Source organism: Cannabis sativa, chromosome 6 (genome assembly GCF_029168945.1).
Source record: "Cannabis sativa cultivar Pink pepper isolate KNU-18-1 chromosome 6, ASM2916894v1, whole genome shotgun sequence".
Classification (NCBI taxonomy): Eukaryota; Viridiplantae; Streptophyta; class Magnoliopsida; order Rosales; family Cannabaceae; genus Cannabis; species Cannabis sativa.
Window position 1 is genome coordinate 47,280,926 of NC_083606.1, and position 22,658 is coordinate 47,303,583.

General features: G+C 41.5%; 1 protein-coding gene across 1 annotated transcript; it reads left to right on the forward strand.

The window, feature by feature from the left end:
• Positions 1-2,004: 2,004 nt before the first annotated feature.
• On the forward strand, positions 2,005-3,734 carry LOC133039476 (uncharacterized). The gene is made up of 2 exons (XM_061118392.1): positions 2,005-2,761; positions 2,842-3,734. Exon 1 carries the CDS (start codon positions 2,008-2,010, stop codon positions 2,407-2,409), a length of 402 nt encoding a protein of 133 aa, XP_060974375.1. The 5' UTR covers positions 2,005-2,007; the 3' UTR covers positions 2,410-2,761; positions 2,842-3,734.
• Positions 3,735-22,658: the final 18,924 nt, after the last annotated feature.

Here is a 22,658-nt window from a genome sequence, read left to right on the forward strand (position 1 = left end):
ATCAGTCCTTCTTGTCTCTATTCGATTCACAGCAGGACCCCCAGTTTCAACACTTCATCGTAAGTTCTTTGCACCCTTTGCTTTATTATTGAATGGCATGCTGTTACTTATCTGTTTGTTCTTTTCTGGGTTTGCATTCGAAGTTTCTGGGCATGCAAGTGTTTAAATCCTTCATATAATCGGTTTGAGTTTACTGCTCTAGTGATAGGATTGCTGTTGTCAAGCCTCTGTTGTTATTTTTTGTAGAAGACCATACGTTCTTCGTATAATGGTTGCTTAGGGCATAGGACAGACTTTTTTCTTTCTGTTTTCTTTAGCGTGTAAGGCCGTCTTCTGTGAATTTATTGCACCCGACTCTTGTCCAGGGAATCCTCGTAGGGTTTCCTGTATGACAGGTGTCCGGAGGGGGCCTCTTTCCAGCGGTTAGGGGACCCCCATTCCCTTTTCCTCAATTTAGGGTTTGGTATGGCGCCTAACTGCTGGAATCTTACTCTTTTTACAGAATCGACAAATGTCTGCTTCTGGCTCAAAATCATCGAAGAAAAGTGGTAAGCGCCTGGCTACCCTCGAGGAGGTCTCCCTGGGGCCTGTTGCCCAGGAGGGGTACAAGTCTCGGGCGACCGGATGGGAAGCCGCCGAGCTTCACTCCACTCTGACCTGTCCCCATCAGTTGGAGAACATTGTGGAGGTAGCTGGAATCAAGCCTTCCACATCAGGGACCTACCATCGGCCACCTCGAGACGCGAAGACGCCCAATCACAATTACGGCGGCTTCGGGGCCTGGAGCCAGACGCATTCGATGGCTGGGGCCATGCTTCCTCTTCAAGATTATTTTGTTAATTTTTTAGTTTTCGTCGGCCTTGCGCCATACCAACTTATTCCCCAAGCATACCGCCTGCTTTTAGGCTTATTTATTTTTTATTCTGCCCGGGGATGGGGATCTCCCCGCCCGGCGGAAATATTGTACTTTTACAAACTTGTTTCTGTCCCCAAGAAGGGGGACAAACTTAAGGATGGTTTTTACGGGTTCCGGGCCCACCCTGCTAACGAAAGGGTGGTCCCGTATAACAGGCAAACTCACGTTAAGGAGTATCGCCATCGTTTTTTCTTCTCCTCCGGGTTCCGGGCAGTGGACCATCCGGAGCTCCTTACTGAGTGGGTCAGGATTCCACCCTATGAACGGACTGCACCTACTCAGGTCTTTCTTCGGAGAGCCCAGGCCTTTGCCTCTTACGACCGGGCTGATCTTGACGTCGGGGGCCTGGTCACTACGGAGAAATGCAGGAAGGCAAAACTCATCCTTCCGCACCAATCCGTGGAGGACTCTAACCTTTCCCGGGTTATCTGTCCCAACGTGAGGGCGCCGGTCGCGGAGAAGACCTTCCGGGACGAGATCATTGCCACTGCAGAGAAGAAGTACCAGGAGTATCTCTACCGGAAGGCCCAGGAGAAGGCGTACTCTAAGGCCCAGGTGGCTTCCGGGAAGTCACTTTGCGTGGGGAGCCCGGTGGAGAGAAGGAGTGAGGCTCCCAGGCCACAGCCTTCGGCTCAGGAGCCGAAACTGGGGCTCCTGGTGCCAGCACTTCAGGCGCCGGCGCTAAGTCTCCTTTGATAGTTCATTATGTTCCTTCTGTTGGCGAGTATACCAGTCTTAGGCACGTAGGGTTCGACGAGCGTCTTTATAGGTTTAGGATGCCCTCGACCCGGTGGAGGGATCATTTGAAGGAATTTTACTTTTCAAACTTAGGAGATTTCCTAGGTCGGTCCCGGATGGGTTCTGGTCCTCCGGAGCCCGTTCCCTTAGGCCCTTCAGCTTACATAACATCCAGCTGGTTCCGGCCTTCGGACAGCTACCTCGGAGATGATGCTGCCAGCATCAAAATTCGGAACTTTGTTAGGGCCGAGTTAGAGAGTCAGGGTATGACTAGCTTGCTTGCCATATCTTGTGTTGGTGGTTTCCCACGGATGTTCTAACACTTGCTTTCTTTTGTTGTAGCAGGTGCTTCTATGGACGCCATTTTGGCCGAACTTGCTGGGGTTCACACTCCTGAGGCTCCTCCTCCCTTTACTTCTTCCCCGATGGCCCCCGCTTTAAAGATTTCTTCCAGTGCTCCTCCAGACACTATTGATTTAGTGGATGACGAGGAGGTGCTGCCGGGAGAAGGTCAAGAAAAGCAATGGGGCTTTTCTGAGGAAGTTGAAGAAGGTGCAGGAGGGCTCCGGGCTCTTCCTGAGGAAGTTGAAGAAGGTGAAGAAGAGCAAGAAATTGCTCTGATTCGCAAACGTAAAGGCAAAATGATTGCCCAGGAGGAGCCCAAGCGGCCTCGGAGGGCTGATACTCCGGCCCACGGTCTTGATGGTGGGGTCTCTCCCATGGAAGACATACTGCCCCTCCCAACATTGTACTGACTCCGGTTCCTAGAGACGAGGCGAGACAGGAGCTCCGGATAGCTAAACACAACTACGCCATGGATGAATACTCCCGGGGGTATGCTGAGGTGGAAGCCCTTAGGAGGGTTCTGCGGGTTGAGGTGCAAAACACCATCAATAACCCGGAGTACCAGAATCCCTGGGACCTAAATTTGGACCCCCTATCGGACTGGTTCGGTCGCTTCCTTGGGCCCACCTTAGCTCCCTTTGCTGCGGAGATGACCGGCGATTTGCGTCTCAGCTTACCCGGTGCGCGCCTAAGCGGTTCGCTGCTTGTGCATCCTTGAACTCCATCTTCCAAGTCCAGGATCTCAGCCACTCCCTCACTGTGGTACGTGTTTTGTAATTTTGTTTTTCCCCTTATTCTTTTCTTTTCTGGAGATTCTTTCTTATACTTGTATTGTTTTTTAGCTTGCTGCTGAAGCTGTCCGTCTCTCCAAGAACATAATCAACCATGGCTTCGTCCTGTCTGATTTTGGGGACATGAACGAAGTCAGGAAGGTTCTTCAGGATCTTACTGCTGAGAGGCAGCTTTACCAAGAGGCTTCTGAGCGCCGGAAGGCCGCTGCGAAAGCCAATGTGGAAGAGGCTAAGCGGAGGGAAGCCCATGCGGAGGCGATGATCCGGGAGGAGGCCCTGCGGAGAGACAGGCTGGAGGCCAAGCACCAAGAGGAGCTGAGGGCGGAAGGTGAGGCCACCGCAAAGGCCAGGCGGGAGCTTCGGGATGCCAGGGAAGCCTTGGACGAGATGGTTGCCAAGGTGAGATCCTTAGAGGAAACTCACCAGGCAAACTTAGAATCCAGGGCCACTCTGGCCGCGGAGCTGAAGGAGCTCAGGGACTTCAAGGAACAAGCCTCAAAGAAGGCAAAAAGGGCTGAGCTTCTTTCTCCCGTTTCCTGCGGCCGGTGCCCTAAGCGCTTCGACGATGGCGTCTTCATGGCTTGGTCTACCAATGACCAGAATATCAAGCTTACCTTCTACCCCAAACCTGAGGAGATGATTGCCAAATTTCGAGAGAAGAAGAAAAAGCTTGATGCCATGGTGGAGGCACGCATCGGACCTCGTCTCCCTCCGCGCATTGATTAGGCCGCTCGAGATTAACCCAGTACAACCAGGATTTCACCCACTTCTCTTTTTTTTCCTTTATATATATTTGTTTATATACAGCTATTTTGAGACAATATTTATATAGCTGTTTTTATTTAGAGGGGAGACAATTTCTAAGGCCTGTCCCCGGGCCATTTGTATATCTTTTGACCTGCCCTTTAGGGCTAGGATATTTATACGTGATCTTTTTTGATGCACATATTTCTCTTTTTGACCTGTCCTTTGGATCAGGATTTTTATACTTATGCTTTTTTATTTTTGTGCATACTCTTTTTGACCTGCCCTTTGGGTCAGGATATTTTACTTAGTTTGTTTTCTGTCTGTTTGTGCGGTATACCCTAGTACCCCCCTAAGTGGCATAGAAACTTTGTTTTTAAGGCACTCAGTTTTATTTAACATGTGGAGGATGTATACATTTAGACGGTACAAACTCTTTAAAGAAAGTCTAAGTTACATTCTTGGCTATTGGTAATATTTTCTGAGGTGATCGGCATTCCAGGCTCTTGGCACAATGGTTCCATCCATTCTCTTTGGCTTGTAAGTGCCTGAGCCGATTTTGTCCTCGATTTCATATGGTCCTTCCCAATTTGGCCCAAGTACCCCCACTCCGGGTTCCTGGGTGGCTGGGAAGACTCTTCTTAGGACCATATCCCCAATAGCAAATTTTCTGTTTTTAACTTTAGAGTTAAAATACTTGGTCACCTTCTTTTGATAAGCTGCCATCCGTATTTGAGACTCGTCCCGGATTTCTTCAACTTGATCCAAGGCCTCTTGAAGCAAAGCCTGATTCGTGGCTGGATCGTAAGTCGTTCTCCTGTGGGACGGGAATAAAGTTTCTACAGGGACCATCGCTTCACAACCGTACGCCATTGAAAAAGGCGAGTGACCAGTCGTGGTTCTGGGGGTCGTCCGGTAGGCCCATAACACTCTTGGCAACTCTTCAGGCCAGTTGTTTTTGCAGGCCAGCAGCTTTTTCTTCAAGGTGACCTTTAGGATTTTATTGACTGCTTCCGCTTGACCGTTTGTTTGAGGTCTGGCCACCGCAGAGAAGCTTTTCACTACTCCGTGTTGGTTGCAGAAGTCAGTAAATTCCTCGCAATCGAATTGCTTTCCATTGTCAGAGACTATTTTGTGAGGCAAGCCATATCGACACACTATGTTTTTGATAACAAAGTCCAGTGCTTCTTTAGCAGTTATGGTCTTCATGGGCTCAGCCTCTGTCCATTTGGTGAAGTAGTCTACTGCTACTATTGCATACTTTACTCCTCCTTTTCCTGTTGGCAGGGACCCAATAAGATCTATTCCCCATACCGCGAAGGGCCAGGGACTAGTCATCAGGGTGATTTCATTTGGAGGAGCTCTCGGTATGTTCGCGAACCTTTGAAACGAATCACACTTTTGGACGTAGTCTATGCAATCTTTTTTCATTGTTGGCCAGAAGTACCCTTGTCTCAATATTTTCTTTGAGAGACTAGGTCCTCCCGTATGATCTCCACAGAACCCTTCGTGGATCTCTAGCATGATTTGTCTAGCTTCAGGGTTCGATACACACCTTAAATAAGGCATGCTGAGTCCTCTTCGGTAGAGAATTTGATCCATCATTACATAACGGTGAGTCTGATACTGAATCTTCCGAGACAGTGCCCTTTCTTGGGGCAACTCACCTTTTGTTATGTATTTTATGATGGGGACCATCCAGCTGGGTTCTTGCCCAACCGTTATCGTGGTCTCTTTTATTTTGATGCTTGGCTCTGCCAAGCGTTCCACTGGTACTACCCCCAACTCTTCGATTTCGCTATCTAAGGCTAACTTAGCCAGACAGTCCGCGTGAGCGTTCTTTTCCCGGGGGATTCTTTCTATTTAGTAGTCCGTGAACTCGTGGAGTAGTTCCCGGACTATTGTTACGTACGCGGCCATTCGCTCGCCGCGTGTTTGGTATTCTCCAGATATCTGGTTTACGACCAGTTGGGAATCACTATAGACTTCCACTCTTTTGGCTCCTACGGCTTTTGCTAATTTCAGTCCTGCTATTAGGGCTTCATATTCGACCTCATTGTTTGAAGCTGCAAAGTCGAACCGTAGGGCTGCCTGGAGTCGCAGTCCGGTTGGTGATATCATTGCCACTCCGGCTCTGGAACCATTTTCATTGGAGGCTCCGTCTACAAATACTCTCCATGTGGGGATTGGCGGTACCGGCATATTCGCGGTAGCCTTGGCTTCGTTGCCTTCAGTAATGAAGTCCGCCAAGGCTTGACCTTTTATAGAAATTCGGGGTATGTAGTGCAAGTCGAATTGACTTAGCTCCATTGCCCACTTGAGGAGCCTTCCGGATGCTTCAAGTTTTTGGAGGACTTGCCGGAGGGGGTGGTTGGTCAGTATCTTGATCGGATGTCCTTGGAAGTATGACCTCAACTTCCTTGACGCCATCAGGAGGCAAAAAACAGCTTTTCAATGACTGGGTATCTTGTTTCGGCTCCTATCATGCGCTTACTGACATAGTACACAGGATGTTGAGTTTTCTCTTCTTCCCGGACTAGGGCAGCACTGATCGCGTGTTCGGAGACAGCCAAATATAGAAATAGGTCTTCTCCGAGAACGGGTTTTGATAGGATAGGAGGCTTGGCCATGTGCTCTTTTAGTTTTTTGAATGCCTTCTCGCACTCGTCCGACCACTCAAACTTTTGGCATTTCTTCAATATATTGAAGAAGGGTATGCACTTGTCCGTGGACCGTGAGATGAAGCGGCTTAAGGCAGCTACCTTTGTTGGGTTTTATGCCCTAAATAAAACTCATTTCATATAATCAGATTTACTTGTTAATAAAGATCAGAAATAACATTTTATGTTGCATGGTTCACATGATTTATTTCATGATTATATGTATATAATGTATGAATTCTTTTTAAGTCCAGAACATATGAGTTGGTTAAAGATTATAGTGTTGTCAGCACAGTGGAATATAATCTTTATTATATGTTCAAAAGTTGATTCCCTGATTTGTCAGAACACTGGATTTAGACTGACATGGTATAATCAGCGATAGGTATTCTTACACCTTGGAAAAGTGTTATGTCCTTTCCAGGACATTGGCAAAGTTTACCAGTATCGGATGCATGGAGTATGCATTGGAATGGACCGATATTGAACTTTGAATTAGATTTTGAAACTTACCATAATATCTATTCAATTCAATATCAACTGTTGATCCTAGATCACATGATCGAAATCCTGATATGGTTAGGCTCAATTTCAAGAGTGTTACTCGTGTTCTTTGATTTGTTAGTTAAGCCTACTTTTGGGTCAGGGTGATACTTACATTTTGGGAACACGGTAATACAATTGAGTGGGGGAGCGCTAACATAAATATGGAATCTATAGCTTCTATTTGGCAAATAGAAGTAAAGGATGATTTCCTTCGAGCTTAACCAAACGAAGATAAATGGTGGAGATCTCATTTCACTTAGGTGAAATATCATTTATACAGGGTTAAGTGTTTTAAGGATAAAATACATTGTAGGGTGTTACGGTAATTTAATCTTGTACAGTGTAAATCATCTATATAGAGGATCATTGATCACATTAGGGTTATAACAATGGATAACTAATGACGTGTCTATATCGTGGAACATATAGAGCGTTTCTATATGACTGAGAGTGCAATTCCAAGTTCTAAGTGTGGATTCAATGAGGAATTAATAAGTTAGGGAATTTACTTGGTAAATTCGGTTCGACTTATTGGAAGCTCGGTTATATAGACCCATGGTCCCCATACTAGTTGAGGCCATACTGCTTGTAAGACTCAGTTAATTGATTTTAATTAATCAATTATAATTCTAAAAGTTAGACTATGTCTACTTTATGAATTTTCACTAAGCAAGGGTAAAACAGTAAATAGAGAGTTTAAAGGGTATATTTATTAATTGGGAAACTTTGATTAGTTTTTATTAATAAATAAAATAAGTGACAATATATTATTTAATAATTAATTATAGTTATTAAATAATTAGATTTGACATTTATGAAGTTGAAAGAGAGAATTGGCAATTTTGAGAAAATGGGAAACTAGAAATGATGAAATAGGAAAGTTTGAAAAGTGGAAGGATTTGTTTCCCTCAATGAATGGCCGGCCACTTAATGCTCCTATTTCTCATTTTATTTTTCAATTTTTAAATGCCAAATAATTCAACTTTAACCCTATGTGGTATTCTATAAATAGAAGGTAAAGGCTTCAGTTTTGAGACAGACACTTTACAGTTTATTCTCTCAAACACTATGAAACCGCCACTCTCTCTCTTTCTTTCTTCCTTCTCTGTTTTTCGAATTCCCTTGAGTGATGAGTAGTGCCCACACACATCAAGTGGTATCTCAATCATAGTATGGAAGACTATGAAATTTCTGCATCAAAGAAGGAGAAAAGAAGATCCAGGTTCAGATCTTGGTGATGCTCTGCTACAGAAAGGAATCAAGGGCTAGAGATCTGAACGGAAGGAGTCATATTATTCCGCTGCACCCACTGTAAGGTTTTCTAACTTTATATGTGTTTATTTTCATTGTTTTAGAATTTATATTAGGTTGTTAATCCAACATACTTGTTAGTAAATCTAGATCCTGGTAAAATAATTTCCAACAACCTTTCCAGTCAGGCTCTGCACATCTTTATGCTTTTTGGGGGATGGCATGCTCAGGAGAGCCTGGATTTTTTCCGAATTTTCCTCAATCCCTCTTTGACTGACGATGAAGCCCAGAAACTTTCCTGACTTGACCCCAAAGGTGCATTTCTTTGGGTTGAGCTTCATGCCGTATCTCCGGACCACTTCGAAGCATTCCTCTAAGTCACTTGCATGGTTGTTGCATGCTTTGGACTTGACGAGCATGTCGTCTACATAAACCTCCATATTTCGCCCCAGGAGGCCTTTAAACATCCGGTTAACCATTCTCTGGTAGGTTGCTCTGGCGTTTTTCAGTCCGAAGGGCATGACTAAGTAACAATATACCCCCTTATCAGTCCTGAAGCTAGTGCACTCCTGGTCTGCCGTATGCATTTTTATTTGATTGTACCCAGCATAGGCGTCCATGAAGGATAGTAGTTTGAACCCAGAAGTGGCGTCTACCATCTGGTCGATCCTGGGTAGCGGGAAGCAGTCCTTCGGACAAGCTTTGTTTAGATCAGTGAAATCTATACAAACACGCCAAGTTCCGTTCGGCTTGGGCACCAGGACCGAATTGGCTAGCCACTCCGGATAGTATACGTTGCGGATCATGCCGTTAGTCAAAAGTTTGTCCACCTCTTTCTCCAGAGCCTCGGCTTTCACCGAGTCGAGCAGGCGTCGCTTTTGCTGGACGGGGGGCATGTCCGGATTGACGTTGAGTACGTGGGTGATGACATGAGGGCTTATGCCAGTCATGTCCTCTTGGCGCCATGCAAAGATGTCGATGGCACCCTTCAGTGTTTTTATTATTTTTTCTTTTTCCTCCGGATCTAGGTTCTTCCCCAGCCGGAGTACTTTGGTGGAGTCGAGGTCGCACACTGATAATTCCTCGACATCCTCCATTGGTTCCACAATTCTTTCGGACCCCACACGGGGGTCTAACTCATCTTCTTTAGCCACTTCTGGCTCAACTGACTCCCGGACCATTAGTACGGGCAGGTGGGTTGCGACATTGTAACATTATCTTGCTTCCCCCTGGTTTCCCCTCACCGTTCCGATCCCGGCTTCCCGGGTAGGGAACTTCAGGCACAGGTGCTGAATCGATGTGACTGCGCCAAAGTCTACCAAGGCCGGTCGGCCGAGGATCGCGTTTTAAGCTGTCGGACAGTCCACCACTACGAAAGTGCAGTATTTGAATGTGCTCTGGGGGGTGTCCTGCACAAGGTGACTGGGAGCCTTACTTTTCCCATCGGGATAAGTGTCGGCCCGTTAAACCCTGTGAGCTGGGACCCACTAGGCGAGAGGTCCCAGTCCGTCAAGCCTATCGCGGTGAAGGCTTCCTTGAAGAGTAGGTTCACGGAACTTCCATTGTCAATTAAGACTCTGGCCACCACTTTATTCGCGATGGGGGTCTCTATGACCAATGGGTCATGATGAGGGAAGCGCACTGTCTTGGCGTCTTCTTCCGTGAATGTGATGGGTTGGTCCATCAGCCGGGGCCTTTGAGCTGGGAGTTGAGTAACTTCCCAAACCTCATTGTGCTTCACGACCCCTGCGTATCGTTTAAGCTCCTTGCGAGTAGTTCCTCCGATATGGGGACCTTCGGAGATCATGGCTACCCTCCCATTAGGCCTGGGCGGCAGACCGGGGATGTGCTGGGCGTCGCTCGTGGGAGCAGCTGGAGCTAATGCCCCTGTTGTACCCCCCGGTGTTCCCTGAGGCATACCCACAGTCGCCTGGCCCGGATTAAGGTGCGGCAACCTATTTTTGATCCATTCATAGAGGTGGCTTAATCGGATTAGATTTTCAATCTCGTCCTTGAGATTCTTGCATTCATTGGTGCTATGACTGATGTCGTTGTGGTACTCGCATCTTTTGCTCGGATCTCTCCGGGAGCTATCCTTGTACAACGGTTGTGGCCTCCGATAGTGTGTATTTTTCCTAGTAGCAAAGTACACACGCTCTTGGGAGTCCGACAGCTTTGTGTATTGAGTGTAGTGGGGGGTGTACCCCCTTTTCTGGCGCTTCTCCCCCGTCTTGGTGCTACCCTTGGAGGACCTTTTACTCCTCGAGCCCCGGGAAGGGCCTGCCAGGCTAGCAGTCGGAGCATAGTGCGAAGGATTTTGTCCATTTATTCCGGACGGGTTGCCGAAATGGGATGATGCTGGTGCCAAGGCCTGGCCCTGACTATATCCGGGGGTAGCAAAGAATTGTATGCCACTTGCTTGTGGAGTTGCGGTCGGGGTAATACCCGAGGGCGATACTCCGGGCGTATATCCTGCTATCCCGGTGGGATAATATCCTCCGTAAGCCACGATTTGGGCTTCTTCGAGGTTGATATATTTTTGGACTCTCTTCTGGAAGTCCTGAAGGCTAGCGGCCCCTTCTTGCTGTAGTTCATTCCAGAAAGGAGTCCCAGTACGGATGCCTGCTTGGAGTAGCGCGAGCTGTTGTCCGTCATCAACTTTCTTGGTTTTCGAGGCTTCCTCTCGGAACCTCTTTATATAATTCTTCAAGGTCTCGGTGGGCAGTTGCTTGATATTAGTCAAGGCACTGACCTCCAGGTTGACCTTTCTCGCGGCGACAAACTGTCTCCGGAAGTTGGTCTGTAACTTGTTCCAACAGCCCACAGATCCCGGTTCCAATTTTTTGAACCATTCCTCCGCGGACCCACTTAGATAGCGGGAAGCACAGACATTTGGCGTCATTGCTGCCCTCATGACTGTCATGACACGGTTGAACCGTGACAAGTGGTCGCTAGGATCGGAGTTCCCGGTATAAGCTGCCATTTCGGGCATCTTGAAGTTTTTAGGGAGCTTCGCCTCTAAGATGTGCTTAGCACATGGCTCCTGATCCTCGCTGTCTGAGTCGGAGTCGTCTCCTTTCTGTCTCTGGGAGACTCGGGCAATGCCTTTTCGAAGTATGGCGAGTTTCGCCATAATTCCTTCATTTAACGTACCCGTGGAGACCGCGGGTCCGTATCTTTTTTGGTCAAGGTGATCTCGGAGATCACCTTGGTTCCCATTGATTTGATTTCTCAAATCAACGGGAGGACACCTCTGTCCTCTTCTCCCTCTACCCCCGGGTTCTTGGTGCACGGAAACACTTTTTCGGTCCTCTCGATCCTGAGGGCCAAAGCTCCCTTTTTGGGGCTTGCGCCTCTGCGGACCTTTCCCTTTAGGGAAATCTGAGCGGACCTTTCGCGGATCTTGTGCCTTTTTCTTTCGCCCTGGGGTAGAGGTAGGGTTTTTTGTTTGGTTCCCTTCAGCAGGGTACCTTATAGGGCTAGGCTCCCTAGATTTCTGCTGTTGGGAACTAGGCGAGGACGTCGCTGGTTCCTTGCCAAGTCCAGCGGTCATTGCCTTGGGGTGGACGTGAATGCCAGCTGCCTCCATGGCTTTTTGCATGGCCAGCATCACTTCTTGCATTTTCTGGTTTTGCACTTTCTGAGCTTCGATCTCGGCTTCGTGATCGATAGCTTTTTGTCTGAGAAGCACCAATTCCGAGTAACTACCTTTGTCGTAGGCATACTCATCGAGGTTTCCCTCGTAGTCATCATCTGGAATTCCTTCCTCTTCCTCGGAACCCTCAGCTGCTCGTGAGGCTACATCTTCCTCATTCGGGTCTTGAGCATCTTCAAGAGGGCGAGGCTGACGAGTACTTCTAGTCTCCACCATGTTTGTGAAGTCAAGTGTTTGTTTACAGTGGCTTTCTTCAGCTCTCAATGAAAGCACCAAAATGTTGACCGAGATTTTCGGCAACTAATAAAATATTATAAAGTTACTGAGCTGTAAGAAATTGAGAGAAGGATTTTTGCGTGGTTGGGGCGTTAATGAGCCTTAGTCCACGAGTCTTTGTTATTTATGGATGTCTTTTATACAGAGAATGTATTTGGGGAGTGTTTCACCCTTATAAATACAGAGAATGTTCTTGGTGAGTATTTACTCTACTTGCTCATATGCAGCCCAAGATTCTCCATCCCATTTAATGCGCTTTGAGGGGGTATTTATAGTGTTTTTGGTGGGGTGATCCCTAGAATTATCCTTACAAGTGTATCTGTAAGTATCCATAAAGTTGGGCATTCCCAATGAATATACCATGGGTAATGCATGGTCAAATCCCTAGGTGCTGTAGGGTCTTTATGTGGAATGTCCTTGTTGTCTTTTGACTGATGTGACTCTTCAGAGTGTAGCCGTCGCTAGACTTAAATGATCATTACTGTGCCGCTGTTGGTTGGAGGTTGTACCGTCAGACTCTATTGTGTGTAGCAGTCCCAACACGCTTCCTCCCATGCGGCATTTAATGCGACTTGATTGCTCAGGAGAAGCCTGACACCTCGCGGAGATGTCTTAGCGTTATTCGAGTTTCCGGGAGCATATGGAGTTCCATGCGCCTTCTCCGGGGGCTACGTCCTGGACGCTACCTTATGGCATAAAGACTTAGCCAATATTGTGAATTGCTTGATCCACGTGTCCTTACCTGGTTGGTCCACGTATATTGGGCAAAATCAGGGGCAACAATAGATTTATGCTTTAATAAAATATTAAAATTGAGAGAATTAAAGAGAGAAGAGAAAAATAATTTTAAAGTGATTTTAGAATGTCATGTCACCATCTCATACTTCTCCTTTATATATATATATAGATTTAAATTGTAGATATGTTTAGTTATATGGCTAGTTTTATTTTGTTATTTGTATTTTTAAAATTTTATAAATTAAACGAAATTATTTAATTTTTTAATTTATTTTAAAAAACAATATTTAAACTTTTAAAAATACTATAAAAATAAAAATAAAATTTAAAAATATTAAAATTGAATATTATTCTAAGATTAAAAATAAGAATAAAAAATAAAAATATTACAAATAATATATTAATATTTATATGTATTTAAATTAATCTAAAATTAATATAAGTTTAATTAACCTAAAACTAATAATATTAATATTATATATATTTATATTGAAAACTTCTATGGTGGGCACACCTATTTTGTCCTCATACTATAAAGATATTTTCTTGACCATTGATATGTATGACCACATTAAATAAATTGTAGTTGCATGTAGTAGATTAAAAATAAAAGAAAAGAATTATTATGACATGTGTCTCCAATACAATGTGTCATGTAATAAAACTATTATAATTTAAATATTTTTTATTAATATGTAATATAATGAGACTCGTTTATATAATTATTCTCATTTATGCTCTTTTTTCCTTTTTTTTATCTTTCTTTCTCCTCTCTCCCATGTATTATCACTTCTTATTTATCTTCTTTACTTTTTTTTTTCTTCTTCCTTGATTTTTTTTTCTCATCTCAATTAGATTAGCAAAATTTTGATGAGTAATAAATCATTTTTTTTGGGTTAGTATGAGAATAGATTTTAAGATGATACTTAGAAAAAAAAAATTAAAAAAAATAATTCTTGAAAAATAAGTTTTAACTTGTAGGTTTATGATGATAAATAAAATAAATAAATAACTTTGAGATGAAAAACATAAAATGAGTTATTTTTAAAGGGTAGAAATTTTTTTTAGTATCAAAATCATAAGCTAAGTAATTTTAAATGCATAAATCTCATTATTTCTCATTTCTAAGGAAAATAACAAATTTAAGTGGGTTTGAAAAGTTCACTAATTTTCTCTAAATTTAAAAATCATAATTTCAACTTTGTTAAATAAATATTAGTTATGGCCATCTTTTTTTTTTTACTGTAATTTTTCTCAAAGAGCTATGGCGTTGGTTTTTAAGTGGCTGTGATTTAAAGCTTGGACCTTATCCTTTACTAGCTGGATTACTTGGGTAGGTGTTAAAAGAACAGGTTTGTTGGCTAAGATTATTAATATAATGACAGCATAATTAGACATAAAAATTAGCAGAATATTATTGATTTAATTAATAATTTATAATTATTTGTGCATTAGAAAAAAAATAAGCCCTATTGTCATAAAAAGGCATTAGAGTTATAATTTCTCGATTATAAAGATTTTATTAAATTTCAGATGTATTGTGCACGTCATATATGAATTTTAGTATTTTTCACGCAGTATCTTAAAATTAGTGAGACAAGATTTATGGGTAGTTACTAGTTAGAATATCAGGGTTACGCGGGTTATTACCCAATTAAGAGGCTTAACTGCTCTGTTCAGCCACTCATCAAGATTTTTCTGCCATTAATTTAGCCCAACCAGTTTGTTACCTCATAAATAACCTTTCTAGGAAAAGCACGTTTAAAAATGGAGATGAATATTAGACTCTAAAGTTAACTCACAAATAGGACATGATAAATGAAAAACCGTATTTTTACAAATGTCAGTTGTATATAAGAAAATATAAAAACTGTAAGTGTTTGCAGCAGCAGAAAGTAATTCTGCTACAGCAAAACAGAACAGGCAGAATATAAAATATTTGCAGAAAAATAAATAACTTGACACAAGAGATTTATACGTGGTATCAGTGTTCTCACGAACACTCCTAGTCCACGGGGCCACGCCCAGAGAATGAAATCAATTAATAAAGTATCAAAATTACAAAGACAATTGACTTAAACAAGTTTAGACTCCCTCTAAAGTATTGCCGCAATCCTTTGTAATCCACTTTATGAATCTGACTTCTTGAAACACCTTCAAGCACGAACTCCCTTCGTCTTTGAAGTGTGAGTGCTTACTTCCTCCCGAAGTAAGGCTTCAACAAGTCTTCTTCCGAAGACCAAGTGCTTACTTCCTCCCGAAGTAAGGCTTTATCAAGTCTTCTCCCGAAAACCAATCTCTTGCTCAGTCAAGTAGTTCTTCACAACCTCTAGGATAGAGTAAGAACAGAAATAGAAAAACTAGAACCTAGATGAACAACTAGGCTCTCACAAAACAAAGAAACACTCTCTTCTCTCAAAAGATAAATGCAAAAAATGAATAATAGAAGAGGTAATCCGAATGGCTGCTCTCTAGGCTCTATTTATAGACCATAGAAACCAAAGAGGCAACCACAAGTTCGAATTAGCAGCTGTACAAAAACTTTCCTAAGACAACACGATCTGCTACATCAGATTCGGATGCTGACGCAGCAGATCTGACCAGAAACGGGAAACTTGATAAAATCGGGTTTGATCCTCTATCAATGCTTGATTCCTGCCAAAAACAGATTAGATATTCTGATTGTATCAAGATACAATCGAAATTAATAAGGAAAAGGCAATAATCAAAGTTTCCCTAAAAAAGACAACTTTCCAAAAGAGAATTCCTTCTCTTTTGAGAAGTTTTCAACAAAGGAAAGTTCAGCTGAAAGTGCAACTTTCCAAACAAGGAAAAGGGCAACTAAAAACCGAATTTATAAGGTAAGAAATCGAAAATGAATGCATAGCAATCTTACCATAGATGGAAAAATTATTTTGTCACCTAACTTGCCAAAAAAGGACTTTACAATCTTCCCCTTTGGCACTTTAGATGAACAAAATAATTTTTAACATAAAGTACCTGCAAGGCAAAGTTAGCAAGAGCAAAAGATACTACTCCCCCTGAGTAACACAATCGAATATCACAAAGAAACCAAAAACATGCTAACTTGAAAAGATATGTTCACAAGTACTAACCAACCACAACTCCCCCTGAAAAAAGGGTCCAGAGTTGGGCAGCAAACAAATTAAAAATAAATATCTCTCCCCCTTTTTGTTTATCGGAGTGCCAAAGTAAACAAAGAAAGAAAAATAGATATAAGTTCAATCAAAAACAAAGGAGAATCAACTTAGTCTCGGTAGAGTTTAATCAAGGAAGACAGTTGCTTGGACATCTCATGCTGGACTTCTTCCATTGCTCCAAGGCGATTATGCACATTCTGAAGTTCGGACTTGACTTCCAGGAGTTCTGCTACAGCAGAACCTGAACTTGCGACGAGCGAAGCGGCGACGGCACCAGCCTTTGGCCGTTTTTGAAACACATCATCAAAGTATTCAGAGGGCTGGAATGTAGGTCCACTGATGGGAGGCTCAAGTGTTTCATGTGATTGGGCAACATTCTTCTGAGAAGATAAAACCTTATAAATTAGATTTGGAAACACAAGTTTAAAGGTTGGGTTTTTACCTCTTCGGAAGGATACAATTTGATTCAGAATGTGGGAGGCCAAATCAATTGAAGTGCCAGAAGTGATGCGGTATAAGAGTGAAGCCACATCTTGAGATACCACGGTCTTGTTTGAATTTGGAACCCAATTGCTTAAGGCAAACCGCATAAGAGAAGCATGAGCAAAAGTGAGGTGAGTGATTCGAAGACTCTCCCCTGGTTTCAACTCTGAACGAGCACCCGTGAGTTCAGAGTGCATCAACTCACGATCCATGGACATCACTGCATTGGATACATTCTCGGGAAATTGCAAAGCTTGAGCAATATCCTTTTCAGAAAAAGAGAACCAATGACCCCTAACATAAACTCTTCGATAAAGTCTAGAATTCTCATCAAGGAAGTCATCAGTGAGATTAGCATAAAAATCCTTAACAATGTTTGCAATGTATCCAATGAAACCAGTAAGAGTATTTTCCCATTGATGAAATTGAATAAACTTTACAATACCATAAACACGATGAGCATGCAAGTCATAGTTCCTCTCACTTTCAAACTTACGGTTTGCATATAAATTCCAGTCACGTTCATTGTCACGATAATAAAATCGAGGATAGCCAGAAAGAGAGGAAGGGACATTACCAAATGAAGGATCTTCCATGGGTTGCTTGCCTTGGGCAGCAGCAGAGGCCTTTGCTGCAAAAGCAGATTTTGGTCGAGGAAGCTCTGGCTCGAGTTCTGTGTCCTCACTGTCCTTCTCAGAGTGAAGAGACACTGATTTGTCTGAAGAAACTTCCATTGGATCCTCTTCTTCTGAACTGGAACTTGATGAGGCCGAGGGTGGATTATTCTTGAGTTTCTTCTTGGCTGGAGGGACTGTCTTCTCACGAGATTGAGAGGCTCGAAGTTCCTTCTCAGCAGAGGCTTGCTGGGCTCGAGTTCGAGTAGAAGGGCCTGTTGGAGTGGAGCCAGGCATTGATGCAGCAGGAGGTGGAACTGCCAATAGAGGAGGAGATTCCTTTGAAGATTCAGAAGAGGAAGTCCAGGTGCGAATGGGTCTTACCGATTTGCGAGCAACTTGCTTGGGTGGACGTTTTGGCTTCTCGGTTTGAGATTCACGCTGGGGAAGCGATGAATCTCCAGGCTTTGCAACAGCAGGAGGATGAACTGAAGCAGCAGGGGGAGCATTGGAAGGAGTTGCAACGGTTTCTTCCAATTTTTTAGAGTGCCCTAGATTCTTGGTTCTCACCATTTTGGGTCTGAAAAAGAAAATGAACAGAAACTCACAAGAAACAAGAGAGAAGGTTCCGGTAGGTGGTGAGTTAAATAACAAATATTGGTTTATATAAACTTGGAAGCAAAATAAGAAAGGGAAACCAATTTTGAAAATTTAAAAGGTAACCGCCAGCCCATGAACACATAAAAGGAAACCGCCCACTCCTCAACTTCTTTCCTTTTTTTTTAAAAAAAAAAAAATAAAAGGAAACTAGAGTTGCCAATAATATTTCCAAAAATAAATCAATCTTTCAAGAATAAAGGCACATTACCATATAAAGATTAATCTTTACTTGGAAAAATATCAAAATAAATCAAAGAAGAATGAATGTTGATACTTACCATTTAAGCACAAGATTTCCTTAACCCATGAAGCAAGTCACACGCCTCCCTCCTTTTTTTTATTTTTTTTATTATTATTTTTTATTAAAACCGAAAATAAAAAAACAATGTGTACACTAAATATATGTGATTCGAAACAAGCAAAGAAATCAAAAATCATTGACAATTGACAAAATAAAATACATGTCATGCTTTTAAGGAAAATAACTAATTAGTATCTCAGGAACAAATCATACTTAATTGATGTTGAGGAAAAAGATATGCATGTTACTAAAAATTGTGAACCAGGATTATCAATTTAATTTTAATAGAGGAGACTTACAAATTTGAACACACTTGTCAGACATAAGTGTGTGCAGTGAAAATAGGATCATTGTCCTTGGCAAGATTTTTATTTTTCGCCTTTTTCAATTTGATCCCGCAACTGGATGCTATCACACCATACTGAAGGTAGCCCTTTTCTATGGTAGTGCATCCTCATCATAGTTGCTAATTACAATGTTCCAGCTTACTCAAAAGATGGCTTTCACACCTCAGTATGGGTAGCTCTATTGCAGCAAGGGGCCTGACAAGACTGAAACAAAAATTGCTCAACTCTGTATAAGGCATTATTTAATCCCAGACACACATGAATAGTAACATGAATCTTTTAACACAACATCACAAAGTATGATAAGAAAGAGATCCTAACTAATTATAATCCAAAAGCATAAACATGATTTGTCAAAATACAATGATAGGAGATTAAAAGCTAGAGAAGAATCACATAACACTATTGTACAAAAATTATGGACATGATAAAATTAAACAATGCAAACTCCCAAAGACTTTCTGAGGGAGTCAGAGCGACTTGCATCTAGGGCCTTTGTGAAAATATCAGCTAATTATTTTTCAGTATCAACATATTCTAATTGTAATGATTTATTTTCAACAAGTTCCCTGATAAAGTGATGTCTTATATCAATGTGCTTTGTTCTAGAATGTTGAACAAGATTTTTGGAAATATTTATGGCACTAGTATTATCACAAAAAATAGTCAAAACACCCAATTCAAATCCATAATCAATCAACATTTGTTTCAACCACAATAGTTGAGTACAACAACTGCCAGTAGCTATGAACTCAGCTTCGGCAGTGGACAAGGATATGGAATTCTGTTTCTTGCTATGCCAAGATACTAGATTATTCCCAAGAAAGAAACACCCTCCACTTGTGCCCTTTCGATCATCAGCATTGCCTGCCCAATCTGCATCACTAAAATAAGCAAGATTAGAATTAGTATCTTTCGAGTACAAAATTCCATAATCAGGGGTGCTATTAACATATCTAATAATCCTTTTTACAGCTGATACATGAGATTCCATAGGATTACTTTGATATCTAGCACACACTCCCACACTGTAACAAATATCAGGACGACTAGCAGTTAAATACAAAAGACTTCCAATCATGCTACGATAGAGTGTAGTGTCTACCTTTACTCCATTCTCATCTTTTGTTAATTTCAGTGTGGTGCTCATTGGAGTACTTACCTGCTTAGCCGATTGAAGGCCAAATTTATTGACAAGGTTCTTAGCATACTTACTTTGAGATACAAATGTACCTCCTTCCATTTGTCTCACTTCAAGACCTAAAAAGAAATTAAGTTCACCAACCATGCTCATTTCAAATTCACTTTTCATTTGATCAACAAATACCTGCACTTCATGGTTAGATGTAGAACCAAAAACTATATCATCAACATAAATTTGAGCAATGATAAAATCAGATTTTATATGCTTGATGAAAAGAGTTTTATCCACACTACCTCTGTGATAGTCATGAGAAAGTAAAAATTGAGTCAACCTTTCATACCAAGCTCGACGAGCTTGTTTCAGACCATACAAAGCTTTTTCAAGCTTGTATACATGGTCTGGAAATTGAGGATCTTCGAATCCTTTTGGTTGCTCAACATAAACTTCCTCATTCAAAATACCATTTAGAAAGGCAGATTTCACATCCATTTGAAACAATTTAATATTCAAAATGCAAGCAATACACAAAAGTAAACGAATTGATTCTAATCTTGCAACAGGAGCAAAAGTTTCATCAAAATCAATACCTTCTACCTGTGTGTATCCTTGTGCCACCAAACGAGCCTTGTTTCTCACAATTGTACCGAACTCATCACTTTTATTTTTAAATAACCACTTTGTTCCAATTACATTTATACCTTTTGGTCTTCGGACCAAAATCCATACCTTGTTGCGAACAAATTGGTTGAGTTCCTCTTGCATTGCATTGAGCCATTCCTCAAAGGTCATGGCCTCCTTCACATTTTTCGGTTCATATTGAGAAACAAAGCAAAGAAAGCTGATTAAATTAACATACCTTCTGCGAGTTACCATGCTTTCTTAAGGATTTCCAAGAATGAGATCTTTTGGATGATTCAATTTGACTCTGGTGCTTGGTTCTTTCTGAATAGAATCAGTGATGATGTTTGGATGAGTCAAGATAGACGGTTCTGGTTCTCCAGTCTCAGTTGCAGCAGCAGATTCGTCATTTGCAGCATCAACAATGGGTTCTGCTGCATCAGGATCTGCTTTTGCTGCTTCTGGAGGAGCATCCATGAGACTATCTATCTTGGCTTCTGTGGAAAACTCTGAAAAATCTTTAAAATCATCAACAACCACATTAGCTGATTCCAAAACAGTTTGAGTTCTCATGTTATAAACACGATAAGCTCTACTATTTAAGGAATATCCAATAAACACACCAACATCACTTTTAGCATCAAATTTACCAATATGCTCACAATCTCTATAGACATAACACACACATCCAAAAAAATGAAAATGACTTACATTGGGGCGCTTACCTTTCAAGATTTCATAAGATGTTTTTGAGGTACCTGGACGAATAAACACTCTGTTTATTATATAGCAAGTTGTGTTAATAGCTTCAGCCCATAAGCACTTTGTCAACTTCTTGCTATTTAACATCACTCTTGCCATTTCCTGCAATGTTCGATTCTTCCTCTCAACAACTCCATTTTGTTGAGGAGTTTTGGGAGCTGAAAATTCATGAGTTATACCTGTAGACTTGCAAAAATCATCATAGACAGAATTTTAAAACTCCTTACCATGATCACTTAGAATTCGAACAATTTTCCCAATATTACAACCTTTCTCAACTCTTAATCTCAAACAAAGAGTTTTAAAGGCATCAAAAGTGTCAGATTTTTCTCTTAAGAAATCTACCCAAGGTAAACGAGAGAAATCATCAACACAAACAAAGATATATCGTTTACCATTCAAACTTTCAACTTGGATTGGACCCATAAGATCCATGTGAAGCAATTCCAATACTTTTGAGGTATTGATATGAGACACAGGCTTGTGAGTGATTTTTAATTGCTTCCCAAGTTGACACGGTTCACACTTACCTACACTTTCCTTACCAAGCTTGGGAAGACCTCGAACAATACCTGCATTTGACAATTTTTTCAGGTTTTTATAATTAATGTGCCCAAGCTTGGCATGCCACAAATCTGTGGTGTCGTTGATAGCTGAATGACAAGTAAACACAGGGGTTAGAGTGTAACAGTTATCAATGGATCGAAATCCTTGCAAGATACATTCATTATCATCATTAAGAACATAGCAATGATCACTATCAAATGAAACAGTAAACCCTTGGTCACAAATTTGACTAATGCTAAGTAAATTAGCCCTCAGTCCTTCAACTAACATCACATTTTTCAGTCTAGGTAACCCTTCAAAATTTAGAGTTCCCATACCAACAACTTTTCCAGATAAGCCATTACCAAAGGTGACTTCTCCACATTGCATAGGCCGAATAGTCAAAAAGTCCTTGTCACCTGTCATATGTCTAGAACAACCACTGTCAAAATACCACATTTGAGATGCAGCAGTTTTATCAGAAAAACCAGCTAGACAATTCTTTTTCAGCCATATTTGTTTCAAACCTTTATGTTTCTTTTGAGATTTTTCCAAATTATCAAAATAATTTGTTTTAAACAGATTTTTCAACGTGAAACATTTAGGTCTGATATGTCCTTTTTCGACCACAAAAATGACAAGTGGGAACAAATCTTTTTACCTGAGATCTTACTCTTTTCGAAAATCCTGGAAATTTTGCAGCATCAGAAACTGCTCTTGCTGCAACAGGCTGTGAAACTGTTACAGCAGACTTTGTAGCCTCAGAGTGATTCGTTGGGACACTAGATTTTACAAACTTCGTGACTCCAGAACTTTCCATTCCATTTGAACCAAGGCTTGCGAAACCTCTTTGACCTGCATTCTGAGCTTTTTCAAAAATAGAATATCCAGGGTTAAGCATTTGAACATTTTTCTTAAAATTTTCAAGTTCCTTTTTTAAGAGAGTGATTTTTTCATCTTTATCACAAAAACTTGTCTCATACTCTTTTATTTTCAATTCACACATTTCAATCTGATGAGACAATTTTTTATTCAATTTATTCAACTCTCTATTTTCAGAAGCAACCTGAATCCATTTTTCATACATGACTTTGTATGATTCAGCAAGAGACTCTTCACAGATTTCAGACTCATCTGAATCTGATTCCTCTTGTTCGGTGGTATTATTCAGACATACCAATCTATCTTTCACCTGTGAATCACACAACACATTAGACATAACAGAGGTTAGGGCAACATTTTCAGAATTATCTTCATCACTTTCGGTTTCATCATCACTCCAAGTGACATTGAAACTTTTCTTATTCTTTTTCAAAGTTTTTGCACACTCAGCTTGAATATGCCCAAAACCTTCACATTCCC

Coding starts and splice junctions, on each gene's coding strand:
- LOC133039476 (XM_061118392.1), top strand. CDS start 2,008: ATGGACGCCATTTTGGCCGAACTTGCTGGGGTTCACACTCCTGAGGCT.